The 18,460-nt window shown below is 38.8% G+C and overlaps 1 protein-coding gene across 1 annotated transcript in view; it reads left to right on the forward strand.

The window, feature by feature from the left end:
• Positions 1-18,460, forward strand: part of cubn (cubilin (intrinsic factor-cobalamin receptor)) — a 197,683-nt gene that overhangs the window by 124,544 nt on the left and 54,679 nt on the right. The window contains exons 37-44 of the mRNA XM_078422245.1: positions 973-1,156; positions 4,456-4,637; positions 6,314-6,485; positions 9,603-9,809; positions 11,259-11,405; positions 13,619-13,740; positions 14,277-14,502; positions 17,788-17,975. Coding sequence (XP_078278371.1) covers positions 973-1,156; positions 4,456-4,637; positions 6,314-6,485; positions 9,603-9,809; positions 11,259-11,405; positions 13,619-13,740; positions 14,277-14,502; positions 17,788-17,975 — 1,428 coding nt within the window. The remainder of the gene's footprint in view (positions 1-972; positions 1,157-4,455; positions 4,638-6,313; positions 6,486-9,602; positions 9,810-11,258; positions 11,406-13,618; positions 13,741-14,276; positions 14,503-17,787; positions 17,976-18,460) is intronic.

The following is an 18,460-nucleotide window of genomic DNA, read 5'->3' on the forward strand; positions in this document are numbered from 1 at the left end:
GTTTAAAAAATAAATCATTTTATTAAAAATTTAATTGTCAAATGTTCCCATTTAACAATTTTATTCAGCTCACTAGATCCACTGAAAAATGTGGATTAGATGGATATTTGTGGAGACAGAATGAACTGCAGATGCTGGTTTACAAAAAAAGACACAAAATGTTAGACTAACTCAGTGGGCCTGGCAGCCTCTCTGGAGAACATGAATAGGCATTGTTTTGGGTTGGGACGCTTCTTCAGTCTAGGATTGCAAAAATATAAGGCAATTAACAAATTATGTAGTATCAGAAGCCTCATGGTGAATGATCCAATTCGCATTGATTACGACATTTAAACTAGTGAAAAGATGCACAGAGTCTCTTGTCCATAGTAGATGAATCGAGGACCAGAGGACATAGGTTTAAGGTGAAGGGGAAAAGATTTAATAGCAATCTGAGGGGTAACTTTTTCACACAAACAGTGGTGGGTGTATGGAACAAGCTGCCAGAGGAGGTAGTTAAGGCAGGGACTATCCCAACATTTAGGAAACAATTAGACAGGTACATGGATAGGATAGGTTTGGAGGGATATGGACCAAAAGCAGGCAGGTGGAACTGGTGTAGCTGGGACATGTTGGCCGGTGTGGGCAAAGTGGACCGATAGGCCTGTTTCTTCACGGCATCACTCTATGACTCTAAAAGATTTATACTTGAATAGTTGATATCGATGTTGTTGCGTGTTGCATCGAGGTATTGATGAAATTGCACAGATACTTCATGAAAGCCTCATTGTCTACTGGGTCAAAAGATTAAATGCTTACGACTCCATAAGTTGTTAAAGAAGTTAACAAAAATTGTGATCACCCCTTGAAAATTATATGAGCAGTTGCTATGTAGTTTTCTTGTCCTGCTTCAAGGTTTAAAAGTCTGCTCCCTGTAATTTTTTTAATTTTCAATTAATCCTCCCATTCTTTCTATGTTGTTTTCTATTCCAGTTAAGGAATGGACCTGATAGGTCTTCCGCACCTTTGACCTCCCATGGAAGGATCGAACGCTATTGCGGTGAAAACCCTCCGACCACAATGTACACGACAGACAATCAACTCTTTGTACACTTCATTTCTGATGGAATTAATGAGGGGCATGGGTTCAACTTCACTTATAAGGCTTCAAGTCTTGGTGAGTGAATGAACAGATATGTGAGACATTGAATAGTTTAGACTTAGGTACACATGCGGTTTACCCAGTGCATTTCATTGCCAGAAACTTATTTCCAAATTGTTTAAGAAAATAACTGCAGATGCTGGTACAAATCGAAGGTATTTATTCACAAAATGCTGGAGTAACTCAGCAGGTCAGGCAGCATCTCAGGAGAGAAGGAATGGGCGACGTTTTGGGTCGAGACCCTTCTTCAGACCTAATCAGTTGACCTGGTTAGAATTTTATTGACATACCTGTAACATATACAGGGTAGAATTGGCCATGCAATTCAGCAGAAACCTGTCCACCTCATCTATGCTTTATTGAAGTTTGCAGACTTTTGTCCTAAAACTCCCATTCCAAAGCAGTGCCCTCTGTAATCTCTGTAATGTCCATAAAATCGAGCATCTCAGATTGTGAAGAGTAATGCACCTAAATTACAATTCTTTTTAGGTCAGTAATAACATTTGGGATTTAGCACGTTTTTCTCAATTGGCACCTTTAGAAAGTGTTGTGAAGTGTGTGCAGTTTGGAAAAAGAAGTTTAAATCCAGCAGTTGGATCCTTCTTCTTATCGAGTCCACATCACATCGGCATCTGCATACAATGGCGTCTTGCGCTTCTTGTGCGTGGTGGTGGAAAGATTGGTGGAAACAGGGCCACAACGTGAACGCACTTTCCTGGACCCCAGTTGTATCCTGTATGTGTAGGAAAGAACTGCAGATGCTGGTTTAAATCAAAGGTAGACACAAAATGCTGGAGTAACTCAGTGGGACAGGCACCATCTCTGGAGAGAAGCAATGGGTGACATTTCAGGTCGAGACCCTTTTTCAGTCAACCCGAAAAGTCACCCATTCCTTCTCTCCTGAGATGCTGTCTGCCCCGCTGAGTTACTCCAGCTTTTTGCATCTATCTTCGGTTTAAACCAGCATCTGCAGTTCTTTCCAACCTAAGATGAAACTTTGTTCTAAAATAACAATGAGAAAATAAAACTTTTGGGTGAAAGTCTCTGTAGAATCTGTATTTAGTTGGGGTATATTTTACTTTTTCCACTACCTTTAGCAATATAAATGTAAGTTCTACTGAGATGTGCTAAGTTTTAATTTTCACAGTCCTCCTCTATCAATTAATCTTACTATCAGGGGAAACTATCAGGGAGATATAGTTATTGTGATAGGCATGCTGCCATGCACTCAATTTGTCTTATTTGCAGCTCATTATGTTCTAATGAGATGACCTCGTTGCAAGTAAGAACTGAATAAATTAATTTTAATAAAGAGTCTGAACATAAAAATACTTTGGCGGATTTGATGCAAATTGTGATTATTGACTTGCTTAAGTTTTATGAATACTTGCAGATTGAACTATCTTTTATGACGTGGATCTATCAAAGTTACATTTTAACAACCAACAGACTCACAATAACTATATTGTCTGGCCAAACAGGGAACAGAGGAGTTATTGATAGAAAAGTACATCATGCAACATTCAGATGATGTAATTTGGGAACAGTGTAGAACTCCAGTGGGTAATGGATTGTTTTACTCTTATTCAAGGATGCCTTTCATTTTACTCAACCCTTCTGTGTAATATAATGGGCCAGATCATACAGTAGTAAATCTGGTCAGCATGATGAAAGAATGTTTAAATGTGCCTCTCGATACTGGAGAATTTCTGAAAGTACTTTCATAGATTGGGGATTTTTCTCAGTGAAAGCCCTGCATGAGTGTGTGGGTGTGGGTGATGACAGTGACTAACTAACCTCTTGCGGTTTTAATGTTCAGCAAAATAGAGTCCAAGCAGTTCCCCTATTATTCAGCAACAATTTTAAACTACAAAGCATTTCACTCCAGTGGCTTGGTATTCAGCAATCAATGCATGTGTATTCTCCACTACCTTTTTACTATGTCTACATTGTATACATCTACAAACGCATTCCAGCAACATTCAAAGGTGTTTTCAGCAGAAAATTCCAAACCAATGAATTTCAATATACCTGAGGAGAATATAAATTAGTACATCTCAAGCCACACAGCACACTAAACTGGGCACAAATCTTCCTTTCCTCAATCAATACCAGATTAGAATTGTAGAGGAGCGTCCATTTTTGAAGCAGGAAGAAATTTATGGACTCCTGAACTAGTTTCAATTCTTATGACTATTGTTAGCCAGCCCTTAGCTTAGGGATTTAGTAGCCCAAACCTTAATCATGCATTTTCTTTTAGTTATGTTTTAATTTAATTCTTGATTAGTAAGGGTGTCAAATGTTATGGAGAGAAGGCCGGAGAATGCAGTAGAGAGAGAAAAATATATCAGCCATGAGCGAATGTTGGAGTAGACTCGATGAGCTGAACGGCTTAATTGTGCACCTATGTCTTATGGTCTTAATTCAAATGTAGAAGCTTTAATTTTATAATCATCTAATTAGTATGCATTATTAAAACTGGTCAATATGTGGCTTTACTTGGAGTATTATTTAAATGAGCATAACAAAGGAAAACTAAAAGCTTTGATTTGTAAATATATGTATATATAACAACTCTAGACTGAAATCTCTTTCACTAGATCACTAAAGGTGGAAGTGCCAGTTGATAGGGTGGTAATTGATATGCTTGCCTTTATTGATAGGAACATTGATTACAAGAGTCAGAAAGTCATGAGACTGCTCTATAGGACTTTGGTTAGGCTGCATTTGGAGTAATGAGTGCAGTTCTAATCGCCCTGTTACAGAAAGGCTGTGGAAGTTTTGGAGAGGGAGCAGAGGAGGTTTACCAGAATGTTGCCTGAAGTAGTGGGTTTCAGCTACAGGGGGAGAAGTTGGATAGACTTGGATTGATTTCTCTTCTGGAACATCGGAGGTTGAGGGGAGACTTGAGAAGTATATAAAACTATGAGAAACATAGATAGGGTAGATAGTCAGGGTTTTCTTCCCAGGGTGGAAATGTTCAATACCAGAAAACGCAGTTTTAAGGTGAGTGGGTGAAAGTTTATTACTCAGAAGATGGTGGGGACCTGGAACGCATTTCCAGGGGTGCTGGTGGAGGCAGATATGATAGTGGCATTCATGAGGAATTTAGATAGGCATATGGAAGTGCAGGGAATAGAGGGATGAGGATCATGTGCAGATAGATGAGATCAGTTCAGGTAGACATCATGTTTGGCACAAATTTTGTGGTCCATAGTGCCCGTTCCTCTGCTAAACTGTTCTATGTTCTATGTTCCAATAACATTTGCTGCCTTATGGTGCAATTAAATTGAATGGCCTAAATATCATTACAGAATGTGGAGGTGAATTGACTGCAGGGTCAGGAACTATCAACTCTCCAAACTACCCACACTCTTACCCTCACAGCCTTGAATGTGAATGGAGAATTACTGTGCAAGGTGGACGCAGAGTAACGCTAATCTTCAATGACCTTCAATTGGAAATGCATGACCAATGCAACTACGATTATGTTATTGTAAGTCCACATTGATTTTGTTAACCATCTGATAGAAACTTAGAAGTTAATATGATTACAATCACAAAAGGCTGGTGTAACTCAGCAGGTCAGGCAACATATCTGGGGAAATCGAAGGTGCATAGGGACTTGGGAGTGCTGGTGCAGGATTCCCCAAAAGTTAATCTTCATAGTGAGAGTCAGGGAAGTTGCCAGACCCGTGGAGTTACTCCAGCCCTTTGTGCCTGTCTTTGGTTTAAACCAGCATCTGCAGTTCCCTCCGACACAGTTAATATGATTGGTTTTGTTTTCCTTGGCTTCCCTGGCTGTTGACAGGAATAGTTCAGTCAAGTTGGCTGGATCTGTTCAGACTAAAGGGCTGTGAGATTTCTCGTCCATGGGCATTCATTCTGCCCAAGAGTGCAATACAGAATGGCCTGTACCCTGGCAACAATTGAACAGGTTTGAAGGGCTGAATTGCTTAAAAAAAAAGAACATCGGTTGAAGAGCTATTCTTTAACAAAAGTGAGGTTCCCTCAAACCTTAACTATCTTTCTGGATGAAAGTAGAAGTTAAGCACTTTATTGTCAGCAGCATTCTTTAGGCAGCCTTGGGATCTCCTCTGGTTATTGCGGGGATGATGAGGGGTGGGGGAAGGTATTGACAGTGCCACCCAAAATGCATAATTTACTTGTGTCTCTGAACTTCAGCACTCAATTGCCAGAAGAGTAAATAGGGCAGGCTACATGTACTGTCCTCCCTGTATCATTTTTGTAATGTCATTAGTATTTCACCTAATACGAGAACAAACCTAGCCCCAACAATATCTTCCTGGGAGAAAAAAAAATCCAGCAAATATGCCTCCATTAAATTGAATTGTGGTACTTGATCACAGGTAGTTATCGTGCTTAATGGGCCTATGTTTGCAGAATCCATTGTGAGTCATTTTTGTTCCGTTGCCACACGGAATGCACTGAATGGTTCTGCAAGTGGACATTGTTTATATTCACTGGTCATCCATTTTGTGGCTGATCCAGCACAATGATCCATTCTCAACATATGCAGCAAGCCTTCTTGTTGATGACAGGTGAACCACCTTCTAATAATATATAAATAACACCCCATTCTAATTTTAGGACCCAGAAAAATTCAGATACCAGTGACACAGATAACAAACAACCAATAGTTGAGTTGAGTAACAACTCCATAAGCATTTAATAGCCAAGTTAATTTCTTCAGATGCCACACTGTCTGATGTGTATCAACAGGCTTCCCAATTGTAGGAGTAAACAAGAAAAGATTATTCGGTCAATTCTTCTTGGTGTCCAACGGAGATGGCGACTAATTGCATTTAAATCTCAATGTTACCAACCCCTCTCAAAGGCTAAACTAACAACAATTTTAAAAAAGCTAACTTGACCCAAATCAGGATATGCATTCTAAATCTCTCCTGTTATCAGTGGCACAATCATCTACCATGCACACACTGGTTGTTCTTAATAATGATTTATTAGGCATGTTTCAAGGTATCTGAGTCTCAATTAGTGACAACTTCAGTACTCAAAATATTGACCTATTATCATACATTAAAATGTGAAATGTAAAATGTGAATATTGTTAAGGTTCTTTGTAACATTAAAAGCAACAAGAACTGTCCTGGTTATTATCCCATTGGTTGATGATGTATCTGTCATTAGATTTACAATGGACTTCACCAGAGTTCTCCAAGATTGCAGAAATATTGTGGCATCATTGAGAGTGGCACACAAGTCAGATCATCTGGAAATACCATGCGCGTTGCTTTTGTAACTGACAGTGCTACTTCATATAGAGGCTTCGATGCAACCTACACTTCAGAGGAGGGCGCAGGTCAGTAATGTGATACTTGAAAAGTTGAACACCAAGCATCTTTTGTTATGCTATTCTTGCTTTAGCTGGGAAATGTTATAGCTGCTTTTAACTATGATCTCTCTTTATTACTTCACTTTAATAGGACTTTAATTGTTATTGCATGATTCAGTACTTGTAGAGCAATAAATTACAGAAGAAAGAGGTGGGGAGAACTGTTGGGAGTGTTGAAAGGCATTGGACAGGGTGATGGTTGGAGAAGAAAGGCTACAGTGTACGACTTCTAAATGGGGTGAGAATCCAGAAATCGAAGGTGCATAGGGACTTGGGAGTGCTGGTGCAGGATTCCCCAAAAGTTAATCTGTAAGTCGAATCAGTAGTAAAGAAATCAAACTCAATGCTAGCATTTATTTCAGGAGGACTTGTATACAAAAACAGGGATGTAATGTTGAAGCTCTATAAGGCGCTGGTAAGGCCACATTTGGAATATTGTGAGTAATTTTGGGCACCATATCCGAGGAAGGATGTTTTGGCTCTGGAGAGGGTCCAGAGGAGGTTTACAACAATGATCCCAGGATTGAGTAGGTTAACCTATGATGTGCGTTTGTCAGCACTGGGCCTGTACTCACTGGAGTTTAGAAGAATGAGGTGGGACCTCAATGAAACATATAGAATAGTGAAAGGCTTGGATAGAGTGAATGTGGAGAGGATGTTTCCATTAGTGGGAGAGTCTAGAACTAGAGGTCATAGACTCAGAATTAAAGACATTCTTTAAGGAAGGAGATGAGGAGAAATGTCTTTAGTCACAGGGTGGTAAATCTGTGGAATTCATTGCCACAGAAGGCTGTAGAGGCCAAGTCAGTGGATATTTTTAAGGCAGAGATAGATAGATAGATTCTTGATTAGCACAGGTGTCAGAGGTTGTGGGGAGAAGGCAGAGAATAGGGTTAGGAGGGAGAGATAGATCAGCCATGATTGAATGGCCTAATTCTACTGTTCCTTTTGACGTCATGACTTACAGAATAAGTCTTATCATGCTCGGCGATCGTTTCACTCAACACCTTCGCTCAGTCCGCCTTAACCAACCTGATCTCCCGGTGGCTGAGCATTTTAACTCCCCCTCCCACTCCCAGTCTGACCTTTCTGTCAAATTCATCGCTATATTTTTGTGGTATATTAAACACAAAATAGCATCTCTGAGCCCACAGTTAGCCAGCTAGAGTCGATTTGATTTGTTTAATAGTAATAGCTCTTTTTGTATTATTTGAATAAATGGTGACATCTCAAAGTAATAATATTTATATCCTTATTTCCTGCCCTACCACAAAATTCTTCTCAGCTGCATTTAAAATCACTCACTTTACTGACCAAAATACATCAGGAATTGGATAAGATTTATTTCACAAGAAAAAGTAAAATACTATTTGTTTTGACACTAGCTCAGACTTTGATAGCATCCAAATGATGAGATCTGCATTCAAGTAATTTACAGTCATCATCATGCTAAGGAAAACATTTTTCCTGGAAGATACCTCCAAAGCCATTAATGATTTTGTTCAAATCAAATATTAAATATATTTGTGGCGGTAAAGGCACACATGTGTAAAAACTGGATATTTTTGATTAACTAAAAAAGTCTGTGTTTTGCATTAAGTCCAAAACAAATCACAAAAAATTGCAAAATTGGGACATGCTTCCTTTAAGAAATCATTATGGTAGTTTGCTGCCCATTAAGAGCCAAAATCAGTCAACACGTTTAAAGGCATCTCTCTTGGGAAGCCGATGGAACATGTATCTTGTATGGTAAATCTCCTTTTCCCCTCCCCCCACCCCCAACTGACATTAGTGCCCTCTGATTACAGGTCTAACAACAAATAGAACAGTTTATGACAGACCAAGTCACAGGCACCACAATCATTATAAAGATTCTGAATTGTTCTAATTAATACTTTGTCTGAGGCTTTTTCAAACATAGAAACTATATTTTGGGAGTGGGGTAACCACTTTAAATCATGCATTACATCCATTTTACAGTGAGTTGATTATAAATTATAAATTTTCACTATATTATGTCATTAAATAATAAATATGTGCAATGTATATTGGTGACATCATCACTTGAGGAAAGCACAATGGTCAAATAAAAAGTCTATTGGACTGAACAATCCCCAGGACGTACCTGAGCCAATGAACCAAATGGAAATGCTTCAAAATGGGTGAGTTTTGCATTTTATGTGAAATTTATGCAAATCGATTCATTTTCAAGACACTAGAGTATTTCTGTGCTCATTTCTATTGTTCAGATGTAAACACGATCATGGAGAGTGGCAAGAGTACAAACTGGCATGTTTTATTAATAGCAGTAATTTAGCAATAGTTCTTCAGCTGAGCTTTCAATACAAAATGTATTTTCCTTTTATTGATTTACATCTGTTTCCTTTTCAAAATATTATATCCAATTCCTTCTTGATTGTTTCCTGACTCCTCTATAATGGATATAAATGTCTCTGTAATAACACTATATCCAAAATGTCAGCATAGTTGATGTGTTTAAGTCGAAGGTGAAATTTGAATTCATGTTCCTCTGACAGAATTGCAAACAGTATTCTCAGTTAGGCTGAAAATTAATAAGTCACAGTGGTGTTTCCTGGATCACGTAACTAATAAAACCACCTAAAAAAAATTACCAGTCAACTCTTTTTGTTCTATATCAATGCTCCAACTACATGGGTGGCACAGTGGTGCAGTGGTAGAGTTGTTGCCTTACAGCGCAAGAGACCCGGGTTCGATCCTGGCTATGGGAGCTTGTCTGTATGAGCTTGTATGTTCTCCCTGTGACCAGCGTGAGTTTTCTCTGAAATCTTCGGTTTCCTCCCACGCTCCAAAGATGTACAGGTTTGTAGGTATATTGGCATGGTATAAATGTAAATTGTCCCTAATGCATGTAAGATATTGTTAGTGTGTGGGGATCATTGGTCGGTGTGGACCCGGTGGGCCGAAGGCCCTGGTTTCGCGCTGTATTTCTTAACTAAACTAAAAAAACTAAACAACACAATCTTTGCAACATGTATGCCTTTATTGTTGCAGTAACTCTCTTGCTCATTCAAGTGTTAACTTTATTTTGTTTTATAATTTCAGTCTGTGGTGGTACCCTAATGGGCCCAGATTCTGGGGACTTTAGTTCTCCCAGTTATGATGGCACATCCAACGACAAAAATAATCTTAACTGTGAATGGGTCATCCAGAACTCCCACATTGCAAATTCTTCAATTTATATTCAGTTTACCAGTTTTCACCTTGGACAAGATCCAGATTGCCAACAGGACTACATTGAACTTCGAGTTGGTGAGTGAGTCTTGTCTATTAATTAATGAACGCATTAACTGATTACATACAATGCTATGCTTTTTAAAAATATGATACCTTATTTGCTACACCAGCCTGCCTTCTCACAATAAATAATTATGGTCAGATACTGGAAAATGTGGACCTCTTCCCATACAAAGGCAAATCTAATTAATTAACTTCACCATCTTCAATGTATCAGAACACCTTTGGTCAATTGCGATAAAGGGTATTTGAAGATCAATATCTCAGACTAGACACAAAGTTGTGGTCTGCAAGACAGTAGTGATCCCTGCCCTCCAACGTGTTCTAAGATTCGGACTATCTGCAATGGATTATGCTGAAAAAATACCGCCAACTATATCTGCACAAAATCTTCACAATTCACTGGAAGAATAAGGAATCCAGCATCAGGCCAACATCATTAGCCCAAGTTCTCTCAGTTAGTCATATCATTCATATGTCCAACACTGGACTACCAATACAAACACCCCTGTTTCAAGCTGTGCAGAGTTGCGCTTTTAATTGCCTCCTATGATAATATAAAATCTCACTTTATATCAAGGCAATTTGGAGCATATGAACGACTTCAATTTCTTTATATTGGTATATAAATTATAACGAATGCCTTATAAAAATGAATTGAAGTTTACGCATGAGAAGTTGTAATTCTAAAAACCATTACATTGTTGTAAATTTCAATATCCCTGTGCATAATTAACAATACAATACAAATTAATATGAAAATAGTCTGAAGAAGGTATCGACCTGAAATGTCACCAATTCCTTCTCTCCAGAGATGCTGCCTGTCCTGCTGAGTTACTCCAGCATTTTGTGTCTACCTTTATATGGAAACAGATATGCACACCAACATCACCTTCCTATTATGTGATAGAAATATTCTACTCACAATGAGCTTTGCAGCGCTTCCCAGGGTCTAAACAGATTCTGTTTCTACATAACTGTTTTCCATTTTTATCAGTCGATTTTGTCCCTAAGTTTATAAAATACACAAAATCACTCAGTGGTAATGATACCTCCACATTTATTTATTGTTTTACAATGGTACAGAACCAGAATGTCTCATGCTCAATGGTTGGCTTTGATGGGCTTGAGGTACCAATGGCTGTTTAACAAAATATCATTGTACAAGTATGAATAGAAATGATTACTGGTCAATTTCCAGAGAAACACTATGAAGTGAAATTCCGTGGTGAAACTGGCAGACTGTTTTTAAGAGACATTGGTGTCTGATTACTCCAGGGAAGTTACATGTAAAAACAGTTTTTTTCAAGGCTTTTTCTTGTGTGAATGTAATGTATATGGGAACTTGTTCATATATGTGGATTTGCCTATATGTCATATATCCGTAACCAGGTATGTTTGAAATTGAAGATTGTGCAATATGAACAGAAGCTTACTTTGTTTTTTTCTTCCTTAACCCCTCAGGAGATTCTAATGGTGATTTAATTGCCAGGCTATGTGGACAGACTGCTCCTTCTCCACTGCTGATTCCCTTCACTCAAATATGGGTTCAATTCATATCTAATTCACCAGTGCAAGACCTTGGTTTTGTTGCCAAATATAGCTTTACAAGTCAGTATTTTTATTCATTCAAGGGATATGGGTTTCACAAGCTGAGCCAGCATTTAATTGTCCATCCCTATTTGTCCTTGGGAAGGTGGTGGTGAGCTGCCTTATTGAACCACTGCAGCTCTTAAGATGTGGGTATTCCACAATGATGTTAAGGAGGGAGTTCCAGGACTTTTACCCAGCAACAGCGAAGAATCAGCAATATATTTCAAGATGGCATGTGGCTTGGACATATATAAGCCAGGATGGTGTGTGACTTGAAAAGCAACTTCTGGGTAGTGTTCCCTAGCTTATGTTGTCCTTATCCTTCCAGCTGGTTGAAGTCCTGGGTGTGGATGGTGTTGTCTATAAGGAGTCCTAGTGAGTTGCTGCATTGCATCCGGTTGATGGTACAAACTGTTGCTCCTGTATGATGGAGGGTGTAAATGGATGTGGAAGGAGTGCCTAAGAAGCCAGCTGCTGTGTCCTATATGGTGTTGAGCTTCCTGTGTGATGTGGAAGTGTATTCCATCATACACCTGATTTGAGTATTGCAGACTTTGGATGGGCTTTGGTGTTAGGAAGTTAGTTATTTGCCACACGACTCTTAGCCTCTGACCTCCTCTTGTAGCCACATTATTTGTGTAGTTACACCAATGAAGTTTTGGGTCAATTGTAACCTTCAGGAAATTCACACTTTGGGATTTGATTATGTTGAAAATATCCATTGACGTTGCCTCCACAGCCATCCACAGATTCACCACCCTCTCACTGAAAGAAATTCCTCCTCATCATCTTTCTAAAGGGACGTCATTCATTCGTTCTATGCCTGTCCCGCTGAGTTACTCCAGCATTTTGTGTCTCTCCACATCCAAGTCTTACTGTAGACATCTCACTTGCTGGAAGACCAACACATTTCGGCAGATCAAAGACTATTTTGACCAAATTGTCGTAAGTCAGGAGCTGAGTAACTTTTTAGCAGAAAAAGCAAGCTATTATTGAACAAGCGTCACTTTATAGCACAATCAATTATCTCTTCCATCACCTAACTGATGATTGAGAGTGGAATAACGGGGCAGTAATTAGCTAAGTCGAATTTGACTTGCTTCTTGTGCACATGACATATCTCAGCATTTCCCAAGTCAAAATAATTCCTGATTGAATATTCTTCCCTGGAGTGTATAACCTCAGTATGTAAATAACATTGAGACACAAGGAACAGCAGATGCTGGTTTACAAAATAAAACACAAAGTGCTGGAGCAACTCAACGGTCGGGAAGCATCTGTGGAGGACATAGATAAGCGATATTTCTGGTCTGAACCCTACTTCAGCCAGGCAGTTATAAATTTCCTAATTCTTTTTAATGCATGATATTTAATTGGTCACACAAAGTGTATTGATTTCAACACTTATGTTGGCTTCTTTGGCTTCTTAGTATTAAATCACAACTGGAGGGACCTGCATAGTTTAGATATTTTCAAATTACTTCTGTTTATAAGGTACAACGTTTTGGTAGGTGACCTTGTTTTTCAAAGATTGTTTGAATTGATTGTATGGAATGACTAAATGAGTCCAAGGTTGTAATTTCCTGTGAGAATTTAATAGATAACCGGAGCTAAGCAACAACTTTTCCCTGTGAAAATAAATGAGTTAATTTTGTTGGTTTCCAATTGTGTTTACTCTGCTTAATTTGCTAATAACACATTGACACAATTGTAGGCTGCTTTCTTCTAGTTTTTCACTGTACCGGCTTTGAGACAATCATTCAGGGTTAAAAAAAGTAGAGAACGATTTATTGTGCACTGAAGAAGAGTTGACTTTTATCCTCAAAACATTTCTTATGTTTCAAATGCTCTCTGTGGATGTGCTTCTCTTTGTTTGGAGCGAGTCATTGTCACTGTGGCACTTGTAACCCAATTACTTCTTTTGACATGAGTTATAACACATTTACTGAATCAGAAATTTTAGTTCAGTAGGAGACCATTTGGCCTTTGTGCATGTTTAGTGCTACATTGTCACCAGAACTTTCTTCTCAAATCCTATTTTACCACTAATTCCCTTTATCCTGTAATATTTTATCCTTAATCTAATTTTTATAACTCATTCAATTTTTTTCATTAATTACAACATTGACAACTTAAGTAACCTTGCATGTTAAAATAAATCCTAATAATGCAAGACACTTTCATTTAGGTAGTTCCTCTTTAACATATTTAATTATATTACATCCATTTAGAATGTGGTGGCATTCAGACCGGGGAGAGTGGATTCATTTCAAGCCCCAACTTCCCATCACCGTACAACTCTTTGACCCACTGTGCATGGATACTGGAGGCCCCAGAAGGACACACAATAACTGTAAGTCTGTTTCAGGAATGAACTATGCAGACATTTTCTGCAGAGGTTAAAAGTATTATTTCACCTTATTTGTACAGGCAGTTCTCCACAGATAGCTGGCCAACATGTGGCTGTCAGTGCATTTCAGTTATTTTGGAATACTGCACTTTAACAGTAATCTTTGTTATCCCTACTCTGAAATGCACTGTAACCTCAATAAATGGCATCATTCTTGCCTTATCGGGCGGGGGGGGGGGGGGGGGGGGGGGGCGGGGTTGATGTAAATCCTCTCCTAACCTGTCCTAACCTAGACATTGCATGATAGATATACCTCTTCGGGTGCTCACATGCAGGATATATATGTCGGCCACTGCTTTGATGGCTCCTTCCCCTAACCTATGGGGTAGATGCAGAAGTAGAGATGGGGACTCTACTAGTAGCATGCTACACAAAAATAATTCCATTATGTTCCGCTCTGATTATCTGTAAAGTAATGTCATGGAAGATTAATTTGTACTCTAAAACGTTTTGTATTACTTATGTTTTTCCACTCACAGCTGAGCTTCATTCACTTCAACTCAGAGCATCATTTAGCGTGTGATGGCGGCTCTGTTACAATCTTGAATGGTGGTTCCTTCAACTCCCCGATCATTGGCCAATACTGTGGCTCCACTCCAGTTAAGGAAATTAAGTCTGGCTCAAACAAGTTGTTCATCTTCTTTCATTCTGAGCACAGTGTGCATCAGGGTGGTTTCTATTCCACATGGAAGACCGATTCACTAGGTAAGAGAAACAACTTCGATAAGAGTAGTTATCACTTTGGAACTCCACTACAAAGTGTTTATTGGCTCGATCCAATTCTAGGGCTTATATAACCTTCAAAATTTGAGCAGAACAATTGTTGGCCATTGACAAAATCCTGAATATGTACTGCAGTAGTCAGAAGCAGGCACTTAAATCGTTTACTATTTTACTTTTCTTTTAACTTTACTAGCCTAATGAGAGAGAATGCTCTATGTATTACTTATGATTTTGACAAGTACTTAAGTGGATTTTGACAAGTACTTAAGTGGATTTTGAGAGTAGATGGGATAACCCAATGAACAAGGAACAATCCATTTTCAGTGCATTGACACTGAGGGGTATTAATGTCTGGCACAGTTTTAATGTACTAAAAGCAAGCTTGGGACGTCTGGACAAGTTCCAGCTCAACTTAATCACCAGAAAAATGAGATCATAATTCAAAAGCCTTTCAGACATAACCTCACTTTTTGAGGAGCTGCCCGCTAGAAGATTATTTATCAAAGGGGGTCATCAATGTTCAGGGTAACATTATTCCCTCATAATTAACAGCTGTGCTATTATACATTAGAAAAATATCTCAAAACACTTATAAGGCACATCATAACAAGTAGCAAATATTGCCTTGGAAATATTCTACTGCTGCAAGGTTACATTACAAGTGCTCTACTTCCTCAATTAACTTCTTCATTTGAAATACAGTTTGATATTAAGTAAACTAAACAGTGCAAATCTACACTGATTTAAACATACAGCCAATGGAACTTGCCTATGCCACTGTTATAGTCCTTAAAAGTTCCCCATCTTGTTATAATATGAAACGCTGATTCAAAAGTGAGGGCTTTAATAAATTTGCACCAAAAATATTTTTGCTTACTTGGGCCAATTCTTTGACTTCACCTTTTAATCTGTGTACGTCAATAAATTCTTATGACAAATCCAACCCTAAACCCTGCACAATTAACTGTTTATTGGATAATGACAACAATCGTCAATAAGCCAAGGAAAGCTTCCTGTTATTTTCCATTCTAGCAGATGTTTTAAAGAGATAAAATGCACTGGAAGAAAAAGTGATAAAAATATAGTCAACAACAAAATATGCAGCACATCTTATCAGTAATAATCTTGTTATTGGTAGACTGGCAGCAATAGTGGAGTCCTAATTGTCATAATCTCTAAATGAATAGTTCAAGCGCCAGGTGTGCCTTCTGTTCCGCTCTTGAATATTGTCAGTGCCAATGTTGTACACACAAATATTGCACTCCCCAGCTATAAGTTTCTGTTTGCTATAAATTGATTGAGTATGAATGGAAACTGAATTTGTGTTTTTGGAATCTGAATTATAATCCCACCATTCACAAAAACAGATCAACCATTGTCCATATTACAATTCTTCCACCTTTCTTATCTTTTGGTCTTTATATCTTGGTTTACATAGAAGCAAGAATAATGTTGTCCACCTATAATAGGATACTACTATCTATACTACTATACTACTATACTATCTATTTGAATTTCTTATTAGCTAAAAATCAGTTTATCAGGATGTTTTTGTGAACCAAAATTAAAATTGCTTATTAAAAATAAAGTGCTATACTGCATAAATCATTTCAATTTAGTAACATTTCGGCTAAAAAGGTGTTGCACACCTACTAGCTTCTGACTGAGAAATTGAAATTTGGAATCTCACAACCATCTGACTCCATTAAAATTAATGTTGAAGTTATCCCTGTGCTAGATTGCACCCAGCACCGAATGTTTGTATGGATTCCCCACCATAAATGATGCATATCTCTCTCAATGTCTCAACAGAGTTTAATTCAGATAAATGGAAGCTGTTGCATTTGATAGGAAAAACCAGAGCAAGACTCATACTCAGAGCAAGGGCCCTGAGAGGTGTTGTAAAACAGTGAATGTGGGGTGCAGGTACATAGCTCCATGAAGATGGTTACATGGGTAGACACGGTTGCATTCATTGATAAGAATATTAAGAACAGGAGTTGAGACCTGTACAAGATGTTGGCAACATCGTATTTCCAGTACTCTGTGCAGTTGTGGTCACCTTGTTGCAGAAAGGGTATCTCTAAAATGGAAAGAATCCAAATAAGTTCAATAAAGATGTTACCAGGTCTGGAAGGTTTGATTTAGAAGGAATGGCTGGATAGGTTGGGTCTTCTTTCCCTGGACAAACAGACCTTATAGAGGTACATAAAATTATGAGGGGTATAGATAAGGTGAACTGCCATAATCCTTCCCCCCAGATTAGGGGAGTCAGAAATGAGATAGCGTAAGAGGGAAAAGACTTAAAAGAGATCTGAGGGGCAACATTTTTAGCCAGAGGTTGATGTGCACATGGAACAAGCTGACAGAGGAAGTGGTAGAAATGAGTACAATAGTGATATTTAAAATACACTTACTCAGATACATGGATAGAAATAGTTTGGAGAGCTATGGGGAAGGCACCAGCAAATGGGAGTAATTTGATTAAGCTACTTGGAGGCCATGAACAAGTTAGGTTGAAGGGCCTGTTTCCATGCTACGTAGTTCTATGACTGTATAACTGAAGGGTGGCACAGTGGAAGAGTTGCTGCCTTACAGCTCCAGAGACCAGGGTTCGATCCTGACGATGGGTGCTATCTGTGTGAAGTTTGTAAATTCTCCATGTGACTGCATGGGTTTTCTCCGGGTGCTCCAATTTCCACCCATATTTCACCGAAACATACACATTTGTAGGTTAATTAGCTTTGGTAAAATTGTAAATTGTCCCTAGTGTTCAGGATAGTGCAAGTGGTGGGGTGATCACTAGTCAGTGCAGACTCTATGAGCCGACCAGCACTATCTCTAAAGTCTAAAGACTGCAAAGCTGGATTCCATGGATAGTGTTTGTAACAGTGAATTGCACACCTTAATTTCTGTATTTCTATGTTTGGGAGAAAATCCAGATGCTGCTTATAGATATATGGGAATTAAAAATCCAGGCCATCAACTGCCTTTCTTTCAAGAGAGAGTCAACATCAGTCTGAAGAATGATCCCAACCCGAAACGTCACCTATCCATGTTTTTCAGAGATGCAGCCAGACCTGCTGAGTTACTCCAGCACCTTGTGCCTTTGTGTAAACCAGCATCTGCAGTTCCTTGTTTCTCTATATCAACATTTTATTTTTAATTTCAGATTCCTAGCATGACTGGGAATTTCCTTAATAATTTAGCTGGCATGTTTTAGAGGAACTGCAATCCTAAATATGATTATGTTTCCTTTTTTTCTAGGTTGTGGTGGCTATTTTCATGCAGAAAGTGGCTCTTTCAAATCACCAAACTGGCCACAGAATTTTCCAAGTAACAGTGAATGTACATGGAGGATTGTAGGACAAGAGAGCAAACATTTTGAGATCACGTTTGATAAGAATTTCCAAATTCCACATAGCACTGAGAACTGTGGGAGCAGCTATGTGAAGGTTAGTGCCCTGCAAAACCCCCCCAGAATTGTTGGAATGTAAAGAGTCAAGATAATGTTCATCCCATGCCATGTGTTGAGTACTTAAGATAGGATACGATAGAACTTTATTTATCCCATGAGGGAAATTGATCTGCCAACAGTCATAAAAACAAAAAATACATGAAACATGAAATTAAAGTGGTGAGTGGAAAGACTTAGGGGGATGCGCAAAGATTTGGGGGGGGGGGGGGGGGGGGGGGGGTGGGAGTCAGTCTACCCCATGACAGAAGGGGGAGGAGTTGTAACATTTAATAGCCACAGGGAAAAGGATCTCCTGTGGTGTTCTGTCCTGCATCTTGGTGGAACCAGTCGTTGATGAAGGTACTCCTCAGGTTGACCAGTATGTCATGGAGGGGGTGAGATGTATTGTCCAGGCAGTTTAAGGAGCATCCTCCCCAACAAGACCACCTCCCATGAATCCAACTCCGCCTCCAGGACAGAGAC

This window comes from Rhinoraja longicauda, chromosome 2 (genome assembly GCF_053455715.1).
Source record: "Rhinoraja longicauda isolate Sanriku21f chromosome 2, sRhiLon1.1, whole genome shotgun sequence".
Taxonomy (NCBI): domain Eukaryota; kingdom Metazoa; phylum Chordata; class Chondrichthyes; order Rajiformes; family Arhynchobatidae; genus Rhinoraja; species Rhinoraja longicauda.